The sequence below is a fragment of the Mauremys reevesii genome, linkage group 6 (assembly GCF_016161935.1).
Source record: "Mauremys reevesii isolate NIE-2019 linkage group 6, ASM1616193v1, whole genome shotgun sequence".
Taxonomy (NCBI): domain Eukaryota; kingdom Metazoa; phylum Chordata; order Testudines; family Geoemydidae; genus Mauremys; species Mauremys reevesii.
In genome coordinates, this window is record NC_052628.1 from 83037197 (window position 1) to 83061948 (window position 24752).

At 40.4% G+C, this 24752-nt stretch overlaps 1 protein-coding gene and 1 long non-coding RNA gene across 2 annotated transcripts in view; one reads left to right on the top strand and one right to left on the bottom strand.

Annotated features, from left to right (window-relative positions):
- Positions 1-17829, bottom strand: part of LOC120408778 — a 26379-nt gene extending 8550 nt beyond the window's left edge. The window contains exon 1 of the long non-coding RNA XR_005600958.1: positions 17782-17829. This is a non-coding gene — a long non-coding RNA (uncharacterized LOC120408778). The remainder of the gene's footprint in view (positions 1-17781) is intronic.
- A 740-nt stretch (positions 17830-18569) lies between these two features.
- LOC120408776 (protein FAM240C-like) lies at positions 18570-24518 on the top strand. The gene is made up of 3 exons (XM_039546001.1): positions 18570-18628; positions 21366-21508; positions 24049-24518. Exons 1-3 carry the CDS (start codon positions 18581-18583, stop codon positions 24179-24181), a joined length of 324 nt encoding a protein of 107 aa, XP_039401935.1. The 5' UTR covers positions 18570-18580; the 3' UTR covers positions 24182-24518.
- Positions 24519-24752: the final 234 nt, after the last annotated feature.

Sequence of the window (24752 nt, forward strand, 5' to 3'; positions counted from 1 at the left end):
GCAGCATCTCCATGTCAGCCCCTAAGGACTATGATGCAGTCTTGTGACCTATTGGACACAAGGATTCATTCTGTTGTCATGTTTTACTATAATTAACTGTCTGTTCAGTCATTTATAGTAAGACTGAAAACCCTGACTGAAACAGTGGTACAGGGAACTTAGCCTTTTCAAATAGTGCTTAAGGTAGTACTGACAAGACATGATACTTAGGCTCCTCAGTGTGCATAAATAAAGCACTCACTTCTGTTCCTCCACTTCATCCATCAGAGTATTTTTCCCCCACCCTTCCTCATTTCCTCTCCCTAGTTTAGAAACTCTCTAACATGCACAAAAGGCTCAGTTTTTTAAATCCTGGACATTCAGACAAGAGGAGGGTGAGCAAATTCAAGGATATATATCTATCCTATGGAGGCTATCCCAACACAGCTATGTTAGCACAGTTTTACTGACATAGCCCTGTGGTGTAGATGCAGCCTATGCTGACAGAAGGGGTTCTTCTGTCAGTGTAGGAACATCACCCTGAACCAGTTAGTTACATTAATGGAAGTCCGTTCCCATCAACACAGCTGCAGCTGCACTGGTGGTTTTCTTGGCATAGCTACATCTGTATATGCAGATATAACTTTTCAGTGTAGACCCAGCCTTCTCCTGTCCTTATACTAATGGCTGGATGTGCTTCAGCAACTGGATTGGCTTGATAAGTCCACAAGGCTAAAGGCTCTTGAGCTAGTGCCTCATCCCATTTCACATAGCATTCAGGGGCAGGAAATCCCAAACCAGTTGAGGCCTGGTCTACACTTACACCTTCTACCAGCATAGCTAATGTCTGTCATGGATGGGGGCGGGAATCAATCTAAGATACGCAACTTCAGCTATGAGAATAGTGTAGCTGAAGTCGACATATCTTAGATCAACTTAGAATCAATTACTTCACGTCCTCACGGCATGGGATCGACAGCTGCCGCTCCCCCATCGACTCCGCTTCCGCCTCTCACCGTGGTGAAGTTTCTGAGTCGAGGGCAGAGCGATCGGGGATCCCTTTATCGCTTCTACACTAGACATGATAAATCAATCCCTGATAGATCGATCACTACCCGCCAATCTGGCGGGTAGTGTAGACGTACCCATAGTGACACAACTGTGCCCACTGTAGATGCAGCTATGCCGACAGAAGAGAATGAATGTCCTTCAGGGAGATGGTGTTTCTATACCAGCAGAATGTCAGCAAATGCTGTACCTACACTAGGGGATTATGCTAGCAAAGCTGTGCTGACCCCAGCTCTTCAGTGTAAACATATACCTCAGACTATTGAATACAGGATCTAAATAGTACAGAGTCTTGATTTATACCTCAATCCAGCCCCAGTAACTAACATGGGAGTTGGATCAGACCCTTAGTTTTTGTTTCTATGGCTAGATCTACACTGAAAAGTTAAGTCAACACAACTAGGTCACTCAGGGGTGTGAAAATCCACACCCCTGAGCTGACCTAACCCCCCGTGTAGACAGCATTAGGTTGATGGAAGAATTCTTCCATCAATCTAGCTACCATTTGGGTACGTCTATACTACCCGCCGGTCGGCGGGTAGCATTCGATGTATTGGGGATTGATTTATCGCATCTCGTCTGGACGCGATAAATTGATCTGCTAATCGACGCCCGTACTCCACCTCGGCAGGAGGAGTAAGCGCAGTTGACGGGGGTGCCACGGCAGTCGACTTGCCGCTTTGAGGACGGGCAGGTAAATTGAACTAAGATACTTCGACTTCAGCTACGCGAATAGTGTAGTTGAAGTTGCGTATCTTAGTTCAAACCCCCCTGCTAGTGTAGCCCAGGCCACAGAGAGGTGGATTAACTATGGTGACAGGAGAACCCTCCAGTCACAAAATGAATGATAAGCTATGGTTTGGCTAGAGATGTAGAAATAACATAAGCAAATTAAATTGTCACTGACCAAATGCTAACACAGATTCTATCTGGTCTCTAACCAACACAACCTTCTTACTTCTTGCAATTCCAGGCTTTTTCCTCCTCTTTTACCTCCTTCATCCCTTGGGATACAGGATCCAAATACAACGTTTTATCATTTTACTAACTGTTTTCTAAATTAATGTTTACATGTTGCTAAAATGTTATTAAACAGTTGAAAGAAATCTGTTTAAGAGTGAAATTTTGCTTAAGAACTTCTGCAGTATCTGGGCATAAAAGAGGATTGAAAGAACAATATAGCAGTGGGAATACAAGAACACACTATGAGAACAGTAGAGTGATCATGTAATTTGATATAGTAGGTCTTTAAAAGAAACAGAATGGCAATAAAATTATCCTTTCTGCCTGGATAGAACTTTATTGTTTTGTTTCTGGTACCCATTTCAAATTTAGCCCTCCAAGTACAAATCTTTTTCTTTTTATGAAAGTGCACTTCAGCACACCTTAATTTTGGGCAGCTTTCCTCATCTGAAGAGCATTTGTCCTAAGCTTCCTTCTTCTTATTTTAGTGGAAACAAGACTCCCCTGAAATGGAACCTGAATGGCAGCCGAAGTCCATATGCAAACCTATTGTATATGAAAATTCAAGCTTCTCAGCACTTGTAGTTATACCAATAGCCCTATCTCAATGACTGGGAATCTTAAAAAGATAAGCCTACCCTTTGGTTCCTAGCAATTGGTGGCAGCCAAGTCCTGCCTGCTCATTCTTGGCCACCAAACCCTGAAAGGAATAACTAGCCCAACCCTTTTTTTATTAACTGTCCCCATTTGATTTGGCATACTGCATGCTGATAACATCAGGTCACACTCCAAATCAGAAGAAACTGATTGACACACATGTCACTGGGGGAACCTGAGCCACTGAAGAACATAAGGAAACACAAGGATTCAAATTTTCAATACGGTGTGTTTCAACAAAAAAGCTCACAAAGAAATACAATTAAAAAACAAAAACAGAGTGAGACCAACAGAAGACCTTAAGGACTTAGGCTATGCCTACAGCTGGGCTTCTGTAACGCTTCACTTAATACCTCTGTAGGACAAAGGAGAGTTAGTAGGCAGCAGGTTGTGTTACAAATTATGGTAATGAGCCATAAAGCCACTGTCTCTGTTAAGTCCATGGTTTTCAAGTGTCCAGTAGAGTTATGAATTTAAGTTCCCAGGTTTTTCTTTTGAAGGTGGTGTTGTGCAGGTTTTCTTTGAGGACAAGGACTGAGAGGTCAGAAGAACAGAGGGAAACATAAGGATGCAAATTTCAGTACAGAGAGTTTCAACAGCAACAACAAAAGGTGAAAAAATACAACAAAAGCCTGCACAACGCTAACAGTCAAATATCATAACATTCCTGGAAAATATGTCCTGCCCAAGAGGCAGAATAATGTACATATTCAAAACAGGGACCCTATCTAGCATTATGTAGATCTAAAGATATGGTACACAGTGAAAGAAAAACCGAGAGACAGATGTGACATAGACAGAACAGTGGTAAGATGAAAGAATTGTCCCGTGATTAGTGTGGCAGCCTGGGACTCAGGAAAGCCTGGTTCAATTCATTCCCTACACAAGTCATTTAGTCTCTCCGCCTTGGTTCTCCATTTATAGAATGGAAATAATTTTACTTCCATACCTCACAGGGATGGTCCGGGCCTAAATATATTGAAGATTGTGAAAGCTGTTGGGTACTACAGTAATAGTGAATCTATATGTACCTAGGATAGATAGAAATGTTAATGTCTGATCATGATAATGCAGAAAATAGCGTGTGTGGGGAGGGGAGAATTCAGCCAGAACGGAGAGCATTCCTTAGTGAAATACCCACGTTAGACATGTTTACAGAGCTACTGAGGTCTTACCATGAGAGCAGACAGATTTCTCACACTTCCTGAGTTTATCTGCATTGACAAATACCACAGAAACATCTTCTCCATAACATTTCTGCTTTTCCTTTTGTGACCAAAAGAAGAGATGCAGAGATAAGTGGGGGAAATAGTTCACCAAGTGATTATGAGTCTCAAAGAATGTTCAATTTATTCATGAACTAAAGTAGGTTCAGATCAGTTACATAACAAATGAGATCTAGTCTCAAGTCTGCTGCTGACCTGGTGTGTGACTATGGACAAGTCACGTCAACTCTCTGTGCCTCAGTTTTCCCATCTATAAAATGAGAATAATTATACTTACCTTCTTTTGTAAACTGCTTTGGGATCTATAGATGAAATACACAAACTGAGCATTTATTATTATACATTGTTAATCCCCCTGTCCTTGATCTCCTCTGGCTTGTCCAAAAAAAGTCATGCCTCCTGTACTAATTCTGTCTCACTGTTCATGACTGTTTTGGGTTTATCATTTGCAATGGAATATGGTAGTTCTGTACCTTAGAAGTCAGCTGGCTAGATGTGTTCAACAATTTTCCTTTAATACTTACAATGTAATTGAAGCTTATTGGAAAATTTGTTCACATACTGCTGGCTTGGTATATGATTTGCTGGATATTACAAAACCTAATAATAAAAAAGTAACAAAAATATTAAGTTAAGAAAAGTATTACATAGATGCCAGCTGTTCCCAACTTGGAGTCACAGTTCCTATTTTTCAGCAAAATGTTTCTTATATCCATTCTGGCCTACCAAAAAATAAATAAAATTAAAATTAATTAATTAATTTATTTATTCCAGTGCATTTCAAATGGGAAGAAAAGTCCCTCCAAAAATCCTGATTAATAGCTTTCAGAAGTTGACATCTATGTCCATACATAACTCACAAGTTTTCAAAACATAACTAGATTGGAAGGAAAAACAACAGCTGAGATATTAGAAAACTCAACCAATGTGAAGTGCATAATAGATGATGCTCCATATGGCACTTAGTAACATTAGGAAAAAAAGCTTCTCTTTTCCTGTTAAAATAAACCTGACCTAGTTTTTTCAGTAGGCAAGGAAATCAGAAGATACACAGCTTGAAAGGAACAAGGTCTTCACTATGCCAGACTAAAAGGGAAATCTTTAGATAGGGTGGCTTGCCTGTGAATGAGATACTGGGCCAGATTATGTTACACCAGTATAAATTTGGAGTAATTTCTCCATTGTGTTCAGTGGAGTTATCCTAGATTTACAGTGACAAAACTTGGTTCAGAATCTGATCTACTCTCTTGTATTTCTTGGTATCAGACATGAAAAATGACATGTCTGAAGTAATTACTAATCTAGGGACTAGACTCATAATAAAGAATTTGTAAATTAAAACATTAAGCAAACTAACATCATTTGATAACAACTATGTTGTGCATGAGGATTACAATTTTCAGGCCATTCTAGTAGCTTGATTATAAAGGACAATTACTGCATTTATAGTTGGTTGGGCAGAATATGACTAGATTCAAATATACATGTTAAACTAAACAAAATATAGCATCACAGCAGCAAAAGAACACACAATACAATTTGTTTGGTACCCAACATATGGCATTCCTTTATTCTTAGAAAATCTAGTTTTGTATTGTGACATTTCACATTATTGGATTTTTCCATCTGTACTTTCTAAAATGGTTGCAACCATTTTCTTCTGGGGTGGACCTACAGAATGGATTATTGCAATATGCTCTTCATGGAACTTGTCTGAAAAATTCCTGGAAACTTCAGCTCGTGGAGAAGAAACCCAGCTGGGTGTATTTAGTAGTGTTCTCTCAGCAGCATATTACATTGATTTCTGTGCTGACTTCAAGGTGTTGGTGCTGACCTTTAAAGTCCAGGTCCTGCTACTTCAGAGATCACTTCGCACTGCAAATGTCAAATTTTCACATAATCACCTATGGAGCTGAAACTAGCAGTTCCTTTGTTTAAAGAGGAGTGGGCTGGTGATTTCAGGGAGAAGGGTTCTTCACTGTGGAATTCACACTCCTCCTTTCATCCTCCACTTGGTCCAACACAGCCAAAATTTGCTGACCTCAATGGTAGACTGGAAATCACATTTTATTTCCCATGCTGTTGAGGGGGTGTATGAAAGGGTTGAAAATAGGTTCAGAGTGCTTTTATGTGGATATTGATTGAACTGAATTGTTTTGGTACGTGATTTCGTAAAGGTTAGGGAGGCATATTTGATCTAAATAAAGTTAAAGACTAAAAGAGAGAGGATTATTCAAAAGAATCAGACCACAGAGCTGTAAATGACCTATTTGTTCACTTTGTCCATCTCTCTGAGAAATACAGAATTGTTCTCTACTAGGTTTTGCTAGTGCATTGTCCAGCCCAGTTACAAATATGTGACACAATGAAGCTTTCATTCCACTTCCCTTGGGAGAATGCTTCAGAGTTCTATTTGACCTCACCTGTAAGGATTATTTTCCTGATTTTCAGCCTTAATTTAACTTTTTCTAGAGCTGACCAAAATTTTAAAACAAGAAGTTTTTTTCAGCAGAAATTATCAAAAATGATATTTTTCATGAAATATTGTCAATTTTGCCAAAATTTAGTTTTTAATGAAAAACTTCATGCTTTTTTCCCCAGACATAGTGGGCTGGTCTACACTTACAGCACTGCAGAGCACTGTAGCACTTAGGGCTTGGCTACACTTGAGAGTTGCAGCGCTGGTGGAGGCTTTCCAGCGCTTCAATTAGTAACTGTCCACACCTGCAAGGCACATCCAGCGCTGCAACTCCCTGGCTGCAGCGCTGGCTGAACACCTGGTCTGCTTGGGGAATAACGAGTGCAGCGCTGGTGATGCAGCGCTGCTCGTCAGGTGTGGCCACACACCAGCGCTGTTATTGGCCTCCAGGGTATTAGGAGATATCCCAGAATGCTTTTAACTAAATTACTCTCTTTGTTTTGTTATGCAGCCTCTCTTTGTTTTGTTGTGAACTCGGGGCTCCCAGAGCTGCTTATCTAAAAAACAAACACAGCTCCTGTTTGCTGTGATCAATCTGTAACTGACTGTGAACAATCAAATGAGATAAACCCCTGCCTGCCTCATTCACAGGGGTTGAGTGTTTGCTTGACAGAGAAACAGGGGGGAAGGGGGGGAAAGGGAGTCTGTGCTGCTTATCTGGTCTGCAGGCTGTCTGCAGTTAAGACTAAGGGGTCAGGAAAATTTTCTGATTTTGCAAGGCAGGGAGCTAGTGTCGGCTCCAAAAATCCACTCTCTCTCTCTCCCGCTCCCTGTCACACTCCACCCCCCCCTCTTTTGAAAAGCACGTTGCTGCCACTTGAACGCTGGGATAGCTGCCCATAATGCATCACTCCCAACAGCACTGCAAATGCGACCACACTGCAGCGCTGGTAGCTGTGAGTGTGGCCACACACCAGCGCTTTCCCTACACAGCTGTACGACCAGCGCTGTAACTCCCAGCGCTGCAACTCTCAAGTGTAGCCAAGCCCTTAGTGAAGATGCTACGTACGCTGACAGGAGAGCTTCTCCATTCAGCTTAGGTACTCCACCCCTTTGAGAGGCAGTAGCTATGTTGATAATAGAAGCCCTCCCATCAACATAGCGCAGTCTACACCGAGGGTTAGGATTTTCCACGCTACTGAGGATGTAGTTATACCAGCATGAGTTGGTAGTATAGACCAAGCCAGTGTACTACTTGCAGCATATCTGAGACTTAAGGACTCCTTCACACCCTTCTGGATACACTGCTATGTGCACCTCTTTGTGGGTGTTGAGAAAGATGGAGAGGGATTGAGCACTTATCACGTCAAATTCACTCCTCTGGCAAATTTCACACTGCAGACCTAGAGGTCTCAGCAACACACGCCCTTTTTCAAGTCCTGCTCTCCCCAATGGGCCCAGAGCCAGTCAACACAGCATACAACATGACCATAGCCAGTCAGGGACCAGGCAGGACAGGACATCCAGGCATCGTGCTAATTAGAGCTGGTCAGAAAATGGGGGGAAATTTTGAATTTTTATCCAAAAACAAATTTGGGGCGACAAACAGCTGATCTCCCAAGCAGTTTCCATTTCCAGGGACTTAAGCATGTCTTGTAGGTGATGTTTTAAGCTGCCATTCCTAACAGAGAGAGGACAAGCTCCATTGCCTTCCTTCCCCCTTAAGGGTGAATCCCCTGCTCACACTAGCTGTCCCATTGCATCCCCTTTAGCTAAGCATGTTCATGTTTCAACCTCTTCTCCCCATAAGCATAAAGCCCAAATTGTGTGGAAAAGGCATAATCTAAAAAGAAAATAGACACAATTGTCAAAATAACACATAGCTAGGAGAAGATAAAATTCCATTTTCTATTCCAGAGATCCATTTCCAATGATCTCCTAGCAACTTGTTATTTTGACTTTTGCAAATCTAGAGGAAGAATGAAGTTAAGTGGATGGACAGTGTAAATCAGGGTAGCCAATTTTTTCCCTCAAGGTCCAAATTTCTTGGTCAAGATATAATCAAGGTCCAGACTCCAGAGAAAATAATAATACTAAAAAAACAATAATTATAATAATAAGTAAATTAAAAGATTTCTGGGTCCATTCAAAAGCATCTGGGGGTCCAGATTTGGCCCACGATCTGCCTATTGACTACCCCTGGTGTAAGTCATGTGGAGTGATTAAGAGTTTATGGCACTGGGAACTGATTAGACTGCCTAATGCTTCATTACCAGACTTCTTAATACTTTGTATGGGGCAGGGGAGAGTTGAAGTTGTAGAAACTGTGTTAAAATTCTCTCTTATTTGGGAACTTTGTTAACTACTCCATTGAAACACATTTGCAAGATTCAGGAGTCCCATCTACCTAGAAGATGTTGCCTCTTTCCAGTTTTCAAGGAAGAGTTCTGATTTTCTAGAGGATATCCCAGCTGGGTCCTGCAACCTATACATTCAAATGATTAAGAAATTCTAAAATAACTTTGGAACTCATGCAAAATCATAATGCTAAGTTTTAAGAATTTTGTCCCAAAGGCTGTAATTTTGAAAGTGACAAGACCTTCCATGGATCCAGTAGGTAGCTACCGAGACTGATTTTGCCTGCACAGGCCTTAGTGGCATAGGAACACCATTTCAGATCAGACCTTTCATCCATCATGTCCAGTATCCAGCCTCCGTAGAAAAAAATCTGTAATACACCTACCCAGTAGTGTAACACCAGACTCAGGAGGAAAAAAAACCCTTCTTCTCCCCTGTGGTGATGAGTTTAAGTCTTGAAGAATGACTTTTTACTTCCCTTATCTTAACACAGTAACCACAAATAAGAGGAATAGAACACAAACTAAATGGAATATGGAATCATAAAAATCATAAATGGAAAAGACCTCTAAGGTCATCAAACCCATTCCCCTGCCAATTCACGATTGTCCCTTAGAGTATATTTTGTAGTGCTTTGCCTTGTCTAATTTAAGTATCTTAAATGATTGCGTTTCCATCACTTCACTTACAAATCGAGGCTTCACCAAATGTCAGGAGAAATGACTCCAGCACTGTGTATCAGATTGGGTGTTATTACACTTTTCTATTATTTGGTTCATCTCTGCTTGCCTTATTGTAAAATTAACAGTATAAAAAAACCTCAGATATTTCTAAAGCTCTTATCATTCCAATATTTAAGCATTGGAAGGAAGGGTAAGTATAATAGATGAAATATTATTATAACCTATAGATCCCAGTTAGGATCAGGGCCCAATTGTATTAGGTGCGGTACAAACAGAGTAAAAGATGGTCTATGCCCTGAAGAGCTCACAATCTTATTAAAACAGGATACAATAAATGGGTATAACACAAATCTACAAGGATGGGATGACAAGGGAAACAATCATGAGAAAAAGCTCTCTGCATATAATCTACATTAATCATTTAAAATTCTGTTTCTCAAAACTTTCCTGCCCATAAGCTCATTTGCTGGAATATTACCAGCTAGTGAACATGAAAGAGTAGTGATTATTGTATAAATGACATTGCTTAAAAGTTCAAATGGAATATTAACAGATTCTGTGTATCAGTCATCCAGCTTTCTTTGTGGATTAATTAATTAAGGAAGAGGCAAAAAATGCTTCAGTGGAGTAAGCTGCATGTTTATAATGAGTTACAAAATACTTACTTGTCCTGAAAAAGTTAATGTGGATAATGAATTAATTTGGGAATTAACTATCCAAATGGAATTTCTTTCTATCTGTCACCTAAAATAGGGGCTTGTCTACATGGAGATTTTTCCAGTTATACTGGTAGAGTAATACATCTATGACATGTCTGCACAGGGAAGATATACCGGTATAAAGGTAGTGTGTGAATTTAAACTGATGTATACTGGCATAACTCACCCATGTGGACTTTTATTCCAGTATAAAAGCCTTTTTTCAATTTTTATGTCATGTCACTTTGGAAGTAGTTTGAGCTAAACTGAAAAAAAAAAGCCACTTACACTGGAAAAAGAGTGTCCACATAGGGAGTTATAGCCCCATAGCTATGCTGATAAATTTCCTCATGTAAACAAGCCCTCTTACTGTATAAGCCAGTACAGGGCTGGTAATTTCCTAAAAGAACTCTGATCACCTGGAAACGTTCTTTAAGATGAGGGCCTGCTTTAAGCATACACACATACACCTGTGACCCCAGGGAGCCTCACTAATGATCTGTATCTAAGCAGTGTGAACTTCCCTGTTCCAAACACAATGGTTATAGTGTCAAAAAGGCAACATCATGACATGATGGTGCAAATATGCATGATGCAATGTTATATCATGAAAACAAACATTGCAATGTGATTAGTATTCTGGGGGACTCTCAAATCTTTACTGCAATGCTGTTTAAGTTCTACTGCATTTATTTTTAAATAGCACCCCTTTTCCTATTTTTGTTGCATTGTATGTCTCATACTGCCCACACCTAGCATGCTTTTGCCTTCTCCCTTCCCCATTTTCCCACATTGTACTAAAAGAATTAACTACAATCTGCATTTGCAGAGGTTCGCTTTTTTTTGTCTGAATAAGAGCAGCTGTTAGCAATGCATAGATGTAAAAAGCTGTGCTTAAGTTAACTGTTCTCTTTGAAAGGAGATGTACCATAAATGGCTATTTTATAAATGCTGATGCTTCCTTTTACATATCACAGGCTGCATGTTATGCTATTAAACAAAAGGAGCCCTTTTAAACTGGTAACATAGAAATTTTGGCCAAAGTTTTCAAATTTGTCTGATAAAAGTTTTTATTGCTCTGCTTAGGTTGCTTCTCTTTTAGGTTCCTACATATAGATTTAGGAATTTAATTTTACGTCCCTGGTTTTGATAATGTTGATCACTTCTACAAAAGCTAGTATCGTGCTGTATTATAACTCATTAATTGTATGGATGGGTTAAGGATCCCCTCGGAGAAAAATAGGTCTGAAGAGTCCTCCCCTTAACCTTACCACACCTGACATTACTGACTTCATGCTCCACCCCTTTGGGTGATACACATCTACTAGTACAATATCTTCCACCTGTTATGTAATTGCTGCATCTGTTAAACTCTAATTAGAGCTTTCCTTGTACAAGAAGGGCTAACATCTGTTTGCAGCTACTAATTAGTAACACCAACATTCTTGTCAAGATGGCATAGACAGTCTGCCTGCATGTGACCTTGTCTACACCAACATTTGGGGGAAAATCTTACTAAATTGAAGTAGCACTGGTGGGAGCATTAGTATAGACATCTTAACATCTAGACCAGTGTTTCCCAAACTTGGGATGCCGCTTGTATAGGGAAAGCCCCTGGGAGGCCGGGCCAGTTTGTTTACCTGCCCCGTCTGCAGGTCCAGCAGATTGCAGCTCCCACTGGCCGTGATTCGCTGTTCCAGGCCAATAGGGACTGCTGGAAGTGGCGGCCAGTACATCCCTCGGCCCACGCCACTTCCCGCAGCCCCCATTGGCCTGGAGCAGCGAACTGCAGCCAGTGGGAGCCCCTATCGGCCGGATCTGTGGATGGGGCAGGTAAATAAACCGGTCTGGCCCACCAGGGGCTTTCCCTATACAAGCGGCATCCCAAGTTTGGGAAACACTGATCTAGACAGTCTCTCATCTGAGTATGAATGCCTGTACTCTGTCTATGCTAATACTCCCATATTGATACCACCTGTGGAGTTGCCTCAATGGGAGTACAGTGAGATTTTCCAAAAAGTGCTAATAGAGATACAGCCGCATTAGGTTTTTTTCCCCCTGTAATTATTACTGAAAAGCAGCCTAGAGGAAAGGTCCCCAAAAGGTAGCTTTTCATACATTTTTGCTACTTTGTGGAGAATGCAAAAACTTGCATGTACAGATGAGAGCCTCTATATTTGCATCCACCCTTATGAAAGAGCTCAGTAGCATTTAATTCAAAATTATAATGTTTCTACATCATTTTAACAAAGGAAAGCAGTCACTTACATTCTGCAAGATGCTTTTCAAATGTCTTTAGAGAAACAATATCCTCTCTCTAGTCATTCTATAGGTTTTTAGAATAATTTCTATGGATCCCTATTTAATTTATGTAAGACCCTATCTGTTTAATCCCTATCAAATTCTATAGATAGTTTTCATAACAGCAATTATGACATATTTCTGAGCTTGTCCCTTTGCCACATCTGGAGAGAGGACAACTAGAATTTTGTTGCTCTCTGGGACCAATGCCTGCAGCTAACTGGAAATTCTTTGGCACATTTTAGTGGCTTCTGCTGCAAGATACAGAAATAGCTGTCACTGGTTAAGCCCTTGCAAAGTCTGCTGTTACCAACAGAATCCCAGGAAGCCTTTGGCTGTTCTAAGCAGCATAAAATCATTCCTTCCAGCTATGGAAAATATCTAATCCTTTCAGGACATTTGATTACACAATATACGAGGACAATGGAATATCACAACAACATTGCAATTTTAAATATCTTGGTTCCAGTGCAACCCTCCTTATCCAAACAAAATCGCCTTTGGCTTGAGAAGGTTTTGTAAGATCTGCACATGGTCAGTGTTTGCTTAACAGCTAGTTCCAAAGCTGTAAAGTGGCTGGATCCCCTTGGCATTTGCCATGATCATGGGTTGTGACAGACTGAAAAGGTCTTGCTCTATTTGAAAAAAGAAATAAAGAAGCTCCCCTGCCACTTTGCTAACCTCATACTTTTGAGTGGTGTAGAAAACCTACAGGACTCTACCTCCCATTATTATTTGTCACTTGTATTACAGTAGTGACTCGATCCCACTGTGCTAGGCACTGTACAAACAGATTAATAGACAGTCTTGCCCCAAAGAGTTTACAATCCCAGGGGCTTGTCTATACTTACAGCACTGCAGTGGCATAGCTGCACTGCTACAGCTGCAGCGCTGAGGGAAGACACTACCTACGCTGACAGGAGAGCTTCTTCTACCGTGTAAGCACTCCACCTCCCCAAGAGATAGTAGCTATGTTGATGGGAGAAGCCCTTTCATCAACATAGCACTGTCTACATCGGGAGTTCAGTGAGTATAACAGCGTTGCCCGGGGTGTGGACTTTCTAAGATACAAGGTCAGAGAAGGGAATATAGTATATAAACAGAGAGAATAAAATGATGGTTTGAAAGTCTCATATTTGCATTAATAAGCATGGCATTTACATGGATAATTTCCATTAAAGGTGGCAGGTTGAGTGTCTCCATTAGCCTGGTTAATGGGGAATTTAGCTTTGCAGTTCACCTAGCCTTTGAGCATTTAAAAATGAATTAGAACCCTGATGTGTTACACATGGGAGCAGAGTCTGTTACCCTAGCTCATACGAGGGGAGTAGCACCTTACTCCATGAGTAATTTCATTCCTTTCAGTGAAATTATTGGAGGAGTGGGATACTATTCAACATTAGTAAGTATGGCAGAATCTGACCCACAAAGAATACTCTTTGCTGCTCAGTCATTTTATTGTAATGGAAGTGCTACATTTTGTCACACATTCCTATAGACTATGAATCCAGCTGCCCTCCATTTGAGTTCAGATTCCTATGCTATTCACAGCATTAACAGCTTAGCTGGAGTCCTGTCATCTAACCTACCAGGTGTTCCAACAGAGCAGCAGTTCAAAAGAGAAAAAATATTTCTGTCAGTCACTCAGTAACACAATCCTGAAACAAGCTGTGTTATACAATGGGCACTGTTCAGATCTCTCCATTTCATTGTAGGGGACAACACGGAATACTTGCAAGTCACATGGAAGTCATGTTCCAGTTATTCTTTGACAAGTACAGATTACTGTTTCCCTAAGCCAAGTTATGACATCAGTGGCACCTGCCAGAAATTATAGTGAAGCTCAAATGTGGCATTCGGAGTTGGTGCCCTGTAGCTGTTTGGTCATTCCAGGTCATGTGTCACAGACTTCATAAAACGAGATTGTGGGTTCTTCCCCCCCGCTACTGAACTGATTCAAAATAGCTCATGGCACCAGTCCCAAATAAAAATGAGTGACAGATGAAGAGATCTCAGTGGTTACTCCCACTGCCCACAGTGAGTCTTATACAAAAGAGGAACCTAGAGGTTAAAATTGACAGTATTCAATAATCCCACAAGAGACTCCATGTTTTGGCAGAAGAGGAAGCTACTATATTATAAAAGTAAGCTTTGATAATTTGATAGAGCACATTATTTTGTATAGAGTACAATATGATTTTTTCTTCATATTTTGATTTATTTATTACACAACTGGATATATAAGCAAGGGCCATTTGTCTTTTTAAATACTGAGAAGTTTAATATTACTTTTTTTTTCCTTTTCCAGGTTTGATTTTTTAAATTATTTTATTGGAAAATAATCAGACTCTGCTCAATTGATAAAATCTCAGATGTACTCTCCGTCTAATTTGTTTTCCTCACTTATATTAATTCCATCTCTTTGGGGTTTTTAGTTTGCTTTATCATATAATATGTCTGCGTGTTCATATGAGAACTTGTGTAGTTACTCAGGAAAGAAAATCTAGAACCTTATAGATTTGTAAAGAGACACTTTTAACCTAGAGATGCATCCTACCTATGTATACAAGCACATTTTAGATCCTTATTAAAACAGTTAATGTAGTTTTTATAAAGTATACTGTTTTAGCATCTCCACAGTGCTGTATAAAGCTCTGTTTAGGCAAACAAATCTCACTTGGTGTCACTAAAAGTAGAAGACTAATTAGTGCTTGATAAAGATAAGAGAGATCAAGAGAATGATATGGCTTGAGAGGCCCCCCACCCATACAAAGCCTACTGAAGATAATGGCAGTCTATCATCTTCAGTGGACTAGGTGCCTTGGACATTGCTATCAAAATAAGAGATCCTAAACATTCATATTCAATGTGCAATCAAACTGGTTGGACAGTCAAGCTGGTTGAAAATTTTCTGACTAAGCCTCTTTTCAAAAGGAAAATGCTTTTGAAGCCAAAATAAAATATTGTGGGAATATTTTTAGTTTAACTAACTTTTTTTTGTTTTGTTTTGAACACACATTTTGGAAACAAAGCTGTCAATTTAAAAAAAAATTGTTTCACTCGGAAGGGATTCTCCCCTGCTCACTTCCCTCCTTTTCCCAATGGAAAAAAAAGAGCGAGTGTATGATCTCCCCCCTACCCCGATCAACACACTGTTTCAGTGGGAAAAAATGGAAAACTTAGAACAAGAAAAATTTTTTTTTCCACAAAATATACTCCTTTCTGCATCAGCTTTATTGAATACACTAAAGCATTAATGAAAGCAAAAGTGTTATAAGAGTTTCATATATTATTAATTAGCAGATATTATCAATGTATTTTAATACATGTTTCAGTTCTGGGGGAGTTAACTAGAAACATTCAAAAGATATATTTGTATGAATAACCAAGAGAAAAATTGATAAAATGTTAAAATGTTTTTCCTCTGTTTTGACCAACAACTATTTTTGCTAAAAGCAACAGGCAAGATTCATTCCTAGTTCCACAGGCTTCTGCTGGTATAGACCATATTAAAAGGTTCCCCCAATGATCGATCACCCACACACCTCACTACAGAGAGAGAGAGAGAGAGAAAATTGCAGTAGCAAAATACTGGCTATAATCTCCCTTGCACCTTATAGGGGGCCTGCAGTTACCCAAACTAAACCCACAAAACAGTAGGATTAGTGAAGGGGTGTGGCCAGGGCATGCAGAAGTGTATTGATTTAACACCTTTCTGAAGTAGCTTCTGCCTGCAAACCAAACATACAGAAATAAGCTATACTGACAAACACCTGTATACCGGTAAAAAAAGTGTGGCCACACTACAGGGTTGTACTGCTGTAATTATATCAGTTTCTAAGCCAATGTTACAATAGTGGTACAAAAACTATGTGCAGATGAGTTTCCAGCAGGAATCAAAGCTGCTTCCAAGCAGAAGCCACAATGGAGAGCAGTGGAAAACCTATCAATCTCCCTCAAAGTGAATTTCCCTGGACTGCAGGAGACAAGGCTGGTGTAGGGATGCAGAGGCTCTGTCTTAACAGATTTCATGCTACATTTTTGAACTGTGATTTGCAAACCTGACAGGACAGCAATGCATTCCAGTGCACTACACAACCCAATGGCTTAAAATTTGACTGCACAGTTATGAAGTTATTCTTTCACAGTGATCAGAGTTATCTTTGCCAATGTACTGAAATCTTATTCTGCATGAATATTCTCTATAAATAATCAAGCAATGAATACATAAATAGGTTAGTCATAAATAACCTGCTACTGTAAAAAACCTCTCATTCATTTATCATATTTCTACCAGTTGAGGTTCAGAGCCAAATGTAGTAAGTGACCTGTTTCAGCAAAAACACAATTTGGACTAAGTGTAATTATTAAAATGGTGTTTTGCCAACCTAACTCACATGAAAAATAACAGGCTATTAAACCTCAGTGACGCATTTAGTATTATAAACCTCAGACATAAATATCAATCTATTCTTATCTTTTAAAACAGAAGACAGCAAGCTTAGAAAGATACTATTAAAGGCAATCTCTTTCACGTTTATGAGGAGATATAAATAATGGACTCTTCCTGCCACGAGGGTCACACAGACTAGTGGTCTCAAATATGTTCCTCATGGGAATAGATTTCAGAAAGCTCATTGCATGAATCTTCACTCCACAACCATCACTCACATCCAGTCCAAACCCCCCCGATGAAAGTTCTGTGGGCCCATGATAGTATTACTGTTGTGTAATCTTCAGCTATTTTAGGTGCTATATTGCAGTAATTAATTTTACAGTTGTGTCTTTATAGGGGAAAGCATGTCAAATAAACCTTTAGCAGCCAGAAATTTGATTCTTGAACTTCTCTTCCATTTCTCTGTTTAATGTTACACTTTGAAATGTGCAGCGGATGTATAGGGCCATCTAAAATGAATCTGGGGAAAAGGAAGACATGTTGTTTCCTGGATTCCTTGTTCTCTTCTTACTCAGGCAAAACTCCCAGTGTCTGAGCAAGTACTTCAGGATTTGGCTCATAATGAATCTGGATTCTAGCTGACTTCAGTTGAATTACTGTTTGTTAAGACCAGTGTACAGGAGAGAAGGATTGGGCCCAAGAAGGGCAATTTTGACTTGGAGATGATTTAACTGCCTTGGTGCCATTTGAACCGTGGGGTACCCAGAGGCCATTAGGCAGAGCATGCATATCAGCAACTTGTTATGTAGAGTAGAATTTGAAATGTTACGGTCAATTTTATAGAATTCCAGTGATCTATTAGAATATGTATTTAGGAAGTTGAAAACCAATGGTAAAAGGTTAATGAAGGAGCACTAAAGAATGTGGGTGTTCAGAAAGATCATTCCCATATGGAGCTACCTAGAAATTCCAGCTGAACTTTTAAATAGACTTAGAGGGAAAAGGACTATTATAGTGAATATGTGACACCTACCAATTTTTCTGAACATTGGTGCTCTGACACCAATCTCACAGAAAGTGTACTTTCAGGTGATGCAGCATCAGAAATGCTGAATGGTTAATACTGTGTGACGTCACGTTCCATATCTCCACCATATAGAATCTACAGAGCACTGACACCACAGCAATGTGATGTGGGGTAACCACAGAGATGAAAGTAAGCCGATGCTTTAAGGCAGCGCTTTAAAGGACCTGGGGCTTCCCGCAGTGGCTGGAGCCTCTGGCCATTTAAATCACTGCTGGAGCTCTGCCACCACTACACCAGGCTGGGAGCCCCAGGGCCTTTAAATCACCCTGGAGCTACCAGCTGCAGAGGCAGCCAGGAGCCCTGGAGCGCAGGGGCAAATTAAAGGGCCCAGGTCTCTGGCTACCGTGGAGCTCTGGGCCCTTTACATCCCTGCCAGAACTCTGCCACCACTGCCCCAGCAGCGGCAGGGCTCCAGAAATGATTTAAAGGGCCCGGGGCTCCCCACCATGGCAGGAGCACCAGGCCCTTTAAATCCCCGCCCAAGACCTGCCGCCGCTACCCCAGTCCTAGCCCAAGCCCTGCCATCCCAGGGTAGTGGCGGCAGGGCTCCACGGTGATTTAAAGGGCCCAGAGCTCTGTGGCGGCTGGAGCCCTGGGCCCTTTAATTCGGCCCTGAGCCCCGGGGCTCCCAGCTGCCTCTACAGCTGGTAGCTCCAGGGTGATTTAAAGGCCCCGGGGCTCCCAGCCGCAGCTGGAGCCCCAGGACCTTTAAATCTTGAAAGGCCCCACCTCCTCCCATTAGGATATGCCTCTTCTGGTTGAGGCCACACCCACTCAGGACTCCGGCGTACCGGTAAGTGCTTTAAGTTACTTTCACCCCCCGGCTAACCACTCACATTGGCTTCTCACAAATTCTAGTCACTGCCCACTTGTTTCAGAAAGGAAAAATATGTTAGTGGGAAGTATTAACTGGCTAAATGCCACTGGCCAGCAGGCAGACTCAGAATCATGATGGATTAAAATTTTCAAAAGGACCCACTTATGTTGGGGAACCAGCATGACAAAACCTAGTGCCTCAAAGTTGGGCACCTAAGAAGGGAGGCATCAAAAATTGGCAGCTACTTGTGAAAAACAAGGCAGCTGTTTGCAGTATAAAGAAACCCCTCACTGATACCACATGAAGAGTTTCTAATGGATTTTTAAAAATCAAATGAAAGCCCAGTATATTATGGCAGAATCAAATGTGAGTCAAAGGAGAATAGCCTTTGGAGGGCAGACCAGCTCAGATAGTTCACCAGGACCTTGTACTTGACATCTGAGAAAACAGCATAATTATCTGAAGTGTCAAGTAGGCAGCTGCCACTGCTGGAAGAGTCTTTTAGTGTTGTAATGATCCACTCTGCTAAGGAGTAATGATGAGTAATATAATCATATTCAGTCAGTCACTCATAACATTATTACTGGGGAACATATTCTAATCTTTGCATGATGCAGGTTTTGTTTCTTTTTATAAGATTATAGCATTAAAGATAGAGAAAGGGCATGTTTCAATGAGTCATTAATCTATGCTTGTTTTTTAGGATGAGGCCACAAGCTGGAGAACCATAACACTATTGTGATAGTGCCCCAGTGAAACAAATTATTATTGACAAAGCACTTTAAACAAAAGGTGCTAATAAAACAGATGATTGACCCCTCAGAGTTTATATAGGAAGCTGCTTCCTATATATCCTTCTGTGTCAGATCTCTACTCATCCAAGATTTCACAGCAGCATCCTTCTGTGCCAAACCTGCAGACACCTCTTGATCTAAAAGGAAAATATTTGCTTGCTCCAGTACCATCAGGGCCAGACAGTAGAGGACAACACACACAACAGTCAAGCAGGTGTGATGTTCCATCCAGGAGATGATTATGTTATACATACTCACTGGCCAGTCTGTGCTCATTCCTCCACTTCCTGCAGTTAGACAACACTCATCCTTGGGCATCTAGACTTCTCAAAGGAAAATGAATGCACCTGGAAGTTGGTTTTTAGCTGTACTAGTTTGCCAGCCTATTTGGATGGACTGAGCATAGAGTTTGATCAAACTATTCATTATGATGGAATTTTCATCGCCAAAAAAAAAAAAAAGCCAGTACCAAAGTCACCCCTCAGATCATAAGTTTAAAGGCCTTTTAAAAGATCTTTTGCATTTTAATGCTACATTATATATGAAGGACTTATACTTGCCCTTTTCCCTAATTTATGCCACATCTGATTGTTCCTTCCTGCTTTGTTGGTCTACTAGTGGCAGCAAGGCACCCTTCAGAGGTCATCCAATAACTATACAATTCAGATTGGCCTACTCCAGTGTAGCTTTATTAGATTTTCATAAGAGTGGCTTTATAAAGGTTGACACCTTTCTTAGAGAAGTCCCACAAATACCAACAAGGACCTATGAGGCAGTGAGGATTATCAGCCCCATTGTAGAAACCTGGGTAACAAACTCTATAGCTAGCAGAGTAGAGGTAAATGGTTGATGCAAGGGACTTCAGCAGCAGATGGCAACCAAGGTGCACACTGACTAAGATGAGACTATAAGTAACCCAGGAGCATATTTTTCTCTCTCTTCCTCCCTTTCATCTCACGCACTTGATTCTGTGAGGGAACAGGAGGTTATTTAAGGAGGATGATGTAGGGGATTCTGTTTCATGCTCAAAGCAGAAGTGCTACGTGCTAATGAGATCATATAATGCATGGTGCAGTTTTTCAGTTCATTTCTTTTGGGAATAAGCAACTAACTGAGCTTAACTTTTCAAAGTATCATTAAGGCCTGATAACTCTATAAGCATTTGGTGGTATCAGTAGCTACCCTAGGCATGTTGAGAATTTTAATACCCACCAGAGCTTGAATATTATACATTTAACAAGGAGAAATCTCCCTGCCTTCTGCCCTTTTTCCTATAAACTCATCTCTCTATTTTACCAAACTGTGTTTTTAACAGTATTTAAGCTGGCATTTTGATAAATGAGAGAACAAGAACATAAGCTCCCTAAGGCTTTCACACACTGTGTGCTTCACATTTTAGATGTATAATTCTCCAGCGCAGTTTGTGCTTGATATTATTTGGAATAGTAATAGGAATTATTTAAAAATAACACATTCCCTACCGATCACCACCACCTATGATCTCTTATAGAACCACAGAAGAGAGAGAACCTAATGGGTCTTTCCACTTTCTCTAGCCGAGCCTTTGATGATGACAGCATTGTTTCTTGCAGAACATTTTCTAGTGAATTGTTCAGTGCCAATTTAAGTGTCTCATATACTGGGGCCTCTACAATGTCCCTTGGAAGACTATTCCAACAGCTACTCATTCTGTACCGAAAATATAGGTATAGCATGCAAATAATCATTTCTAAGCATATTTCACTGTCTGATATTTTATTTCTAGTCAGAATAAGCCTCAGTTACCAATTCTTGTCTGACTAGATTATGGTTTTATTGCATTTTATAAGAAAGTATCCAAAGTCTTTGCAATGTGGCATGTGCATCAGTTTAGAAGTTTTAACAAGGAAAGGGCTTCTAACCTTTGGCTTACTTTTCAGAAAATGAATAAGACTACCAGACACCCCAAGATCTTTGTCCATGATGCAAAAGGACTGAAAAACTTTTGGGAAAAAATCATTGAAAAACACACTCAGCAACAACAAGGCGAAGACTCTAGATTAAGCAGAAGTGCCCTGAAGAAGTGAGTTGCTTTTTCTCTTTTGTACGGCATCACGGGTGTATTTCCACATTTCATAATAAGGCAGCCCATTACTAGTTTGCTTTATTCACAGCACACAAGTTTTCTGCTAGCTCTTTGGCATTTTTCTTCCCAGATTTCCATGGGTCTCCTATGTGGAGATGCCTCCTCACCCTTGAGCCCTTGGGTCATTCCTCAAAGGCCTTGGAGCACAACCACCTAAAAATTAAAATGCATTCATATTATAACTTGTGACAGCCAGGAAACATTCAATACTCACTATTAAATAGTAGAAACTACTCCAGGAGAACTTGGAGACATGACTGGTCTCTTTTAGATCCAAAAAGAGAACTAACAAAGAACACAGACAAAGGCTTCCCTCCACAGAGATTTGAAATTATCTCGTCTCTGATTGGTCCTCTGGTCAGGTGGTCACCAGGTACTGCATGTTAACCCTTTACAGGTAAAACAGACTTTAACCCTTAACTATCTGTTTATGACAGCATTCATATTATAACTCGTGACAGCCAGGAAACATTGAGATTTCTACCTGGAGCTGGGACAATAAGTAAATGAAAAATGTTAAATTAAGTGGATAGACAAACTGTCCATTAATAACTAGAGTAATAATGTACACTTCTATAACCTCTTTTAATGTATTTTATAACGCTTAACATTTATGAAGCCCCACAGTACTCCTGGGAGGGAGTATTATCCCCACTTTACAGATACGGAAACTGAGGCACACAGAGATCATGGACTTATTTAAGGCTATGCTAGACATAGAGGAACTCAAGAGCCTTGCTCCCTATGTCATTTTAACTACTAGATAACTGTCCCAGTGTAAGATAATCAGGTTGTTGACAAAGTGAGAAGCTTATTATAAGCAGTTAGACATGCGGCATCCCTCAAACGACTAAAAATCTACAGGGTTACAGTACAGTGTGGGGGAGGGATAGCTCAGTGGTTTGAGCATTGGCCTGCTAAACCTAGGGTTGTGAGTTCAATCCTTGAGGAGGCCACTTAGGGTTCTGAGGCAAAAATTGGTCCTGCTAGTGTAGGCAGGGGGCTGGACTTGATGACCTTTCAAGGTCCCTTCCAGTTCTAGGAGATTGGTATATCTCCAATTATAAAAAATATAAAAAAAAAAGTTCCACAAAAAGCAGGCCATTCAGACTGAAACAGCTCCCATAGCAATCACAAGTCATGCTATTTGTGAGGGGATGACAGATCCTTTTTTCTTCATTTGGGTTTTTTAAAAGTGAGTTTTGTATAAAGAATAAGGTGCACAAAAAGGATAGTTTATTTGCTGAGTGTTCCCAAGCAATTCTGGCTGAACCAAAATAAAACCAAGCAGGTCCCATTCAAGATCATCTTGACCAGGGCCTAAGGTGTTCATAAACTGTTCTAATTTACACAAAGGTAGCTTCAGGTGGCTATGTACATTGATATTGCAAAATCTGCAGGGTTGCTGCCTAGCATAGCTGATATCTGGAAGCATTAGCAGCTTTAACTGAAGATGAGTGTTCTCTCTGTGTTCCTTGGAACAGTAGTTAACAAGGAACAGCAGGGAAAACACTGTTTTGAATGACAAATGTTTTTGGCTAATTACGCTGATTTCTGAGAACCTGAATATGCTCACTTGAGAATGCCAATGTCAGTGTAGGACAGCTCAAACTGAAAAGGTTAAACCATCATTTGCAGTCAAAACTGGAAACCAAATTAACATAAGTAACTGTATAAAATACCCACAACCTTTACTGCTGGGTAATTCTGAAATAAAATTGCCAGCTGCTGTCCTTATTGATACATCAATGTAATTTGCAAAAGATATCCAGTGCTATTTTTAGCTTCATGATGTGACATTTAATCCCATAGTATTATCTTTGTCAAGTGTTTGATACCCAAGATTCCACTGGAAAACTACAATGGCAACAGATAACTTGCAGTGGTCCTAATGACATTTCCTTCCCTCTCCACCATACTGAACCTTAAAGCGTTGTGGCTTCTCTCCCTCATGACATCAGTTCCCTTCATTATATACATATAAGGTTTGATGACAATGAAGAAAAAGGATTTGATTATGTTTGAAGGTTCAGGACACAAAGTAACATCACAATTACAGAATGATACATAGGCCTTTTTCTTCTCCAATGCAGCATGGTAAATTAGGTTCTCTCATTGCAACTTTAAATTTGCATATTGCATGACCTTACCAGAAAGAGTATTTCTGTGTGGCCTTGAGAATGCCCCAGAAGAGAAGGCAGAGAATTTCATACTAATGAGAGTTCTTCAGCAGTTGTTTGACTCATTAGGAATCCAGGAATGTCACCCACTGTTGAGTGATACCATCATTGCCATCACCATGGTCTGTGTGCCTAATCTAGAAAGCCAGACAGATGCCTACGTGGTAAATAAATCTAAGGCAAGTGCCTTGGTGTTTAAAGAGAGGAGAAAGCTTTGATATCATTAAAAAGATCTAGATACAGTTGAAAAATTTGGCTCAGCGCTTACTGATTAGAGTGTTTGTTCCTTGTTCCCAGACTCCGACGTGAATGGACCCAGAGGCTGGAAGGCCGAATAAAAATGCTACAAAAGTCCTGTGGAGAGCAGGAAGGACAGATGTCCCTATTATCAATTGAAACATTTCAGCCAATAGATAAAACAGCTGCATAAAGTTACTGTTGGAAGATAGGAAGTATTGAGCCTGATTCCAATCTCACATATATCATTGTTAACCACAAGTAACTCCACTAAACCAGTGAAAGATCAGAATCAGGTCCACTGTTTCTCAAGAGCTCAGCCTGCTCCAAAAGCTACTGTAGGTAATAGTAAAACCCTGTGGAATTTCAATAAGTATTGCAATGAAGATGCAAGACTATAGTACATGATTGCTACAAATCAGGCTATGAAAAAGACAAGAACCAAGTATCATCAGTTAGAAGGGACTTCAGGAGGTCATCTAGTCCAACCCCCTGCTTACAGCAGGACTAATCCCCAGACAGATTTTTCCCCAGATCCCTAAATGGCCCCCTCAAGGATTGAACTCATGATCCTGGGTTTAGCAGCTCAATGCTCAAACCACTGAACTGTCCTCTACACAATATAGCATTTTGATGCAGTAGGACTTAGCTTTGCATTTTGAAGTGGCACTGTACACACACACACTTAGGAAAGAAGATCACTTATTTAATGGGTTTAATACATTCAGGTGCCTGGGGGTAAAGTTAACTTGAGCAGTTTGCAC

Coding starts and splice junctions, on each gene's coding strand:
- LOC120408776 (XM_039546001.1), top strand. CDS start 18,581: ATGCCTCTTCTGGTTGAGGCCACACCCACTCAGGACTCCGGCGTACCG. Junction 18,629..21,365: donor CTCAGGACTCCGGCGTACCG/GTAAGTGCTTTA, acceptor CTTACTTTTCAG/AAAATGAATAAGACTACCAG. Junction 21,509..24,048: donor AGCAGAAGTGCCCTGAAGAA/GTGAGTTGCTTT, acceptor CCTTGTTCCCAG/ACTCCGACGTGAATGGACCC.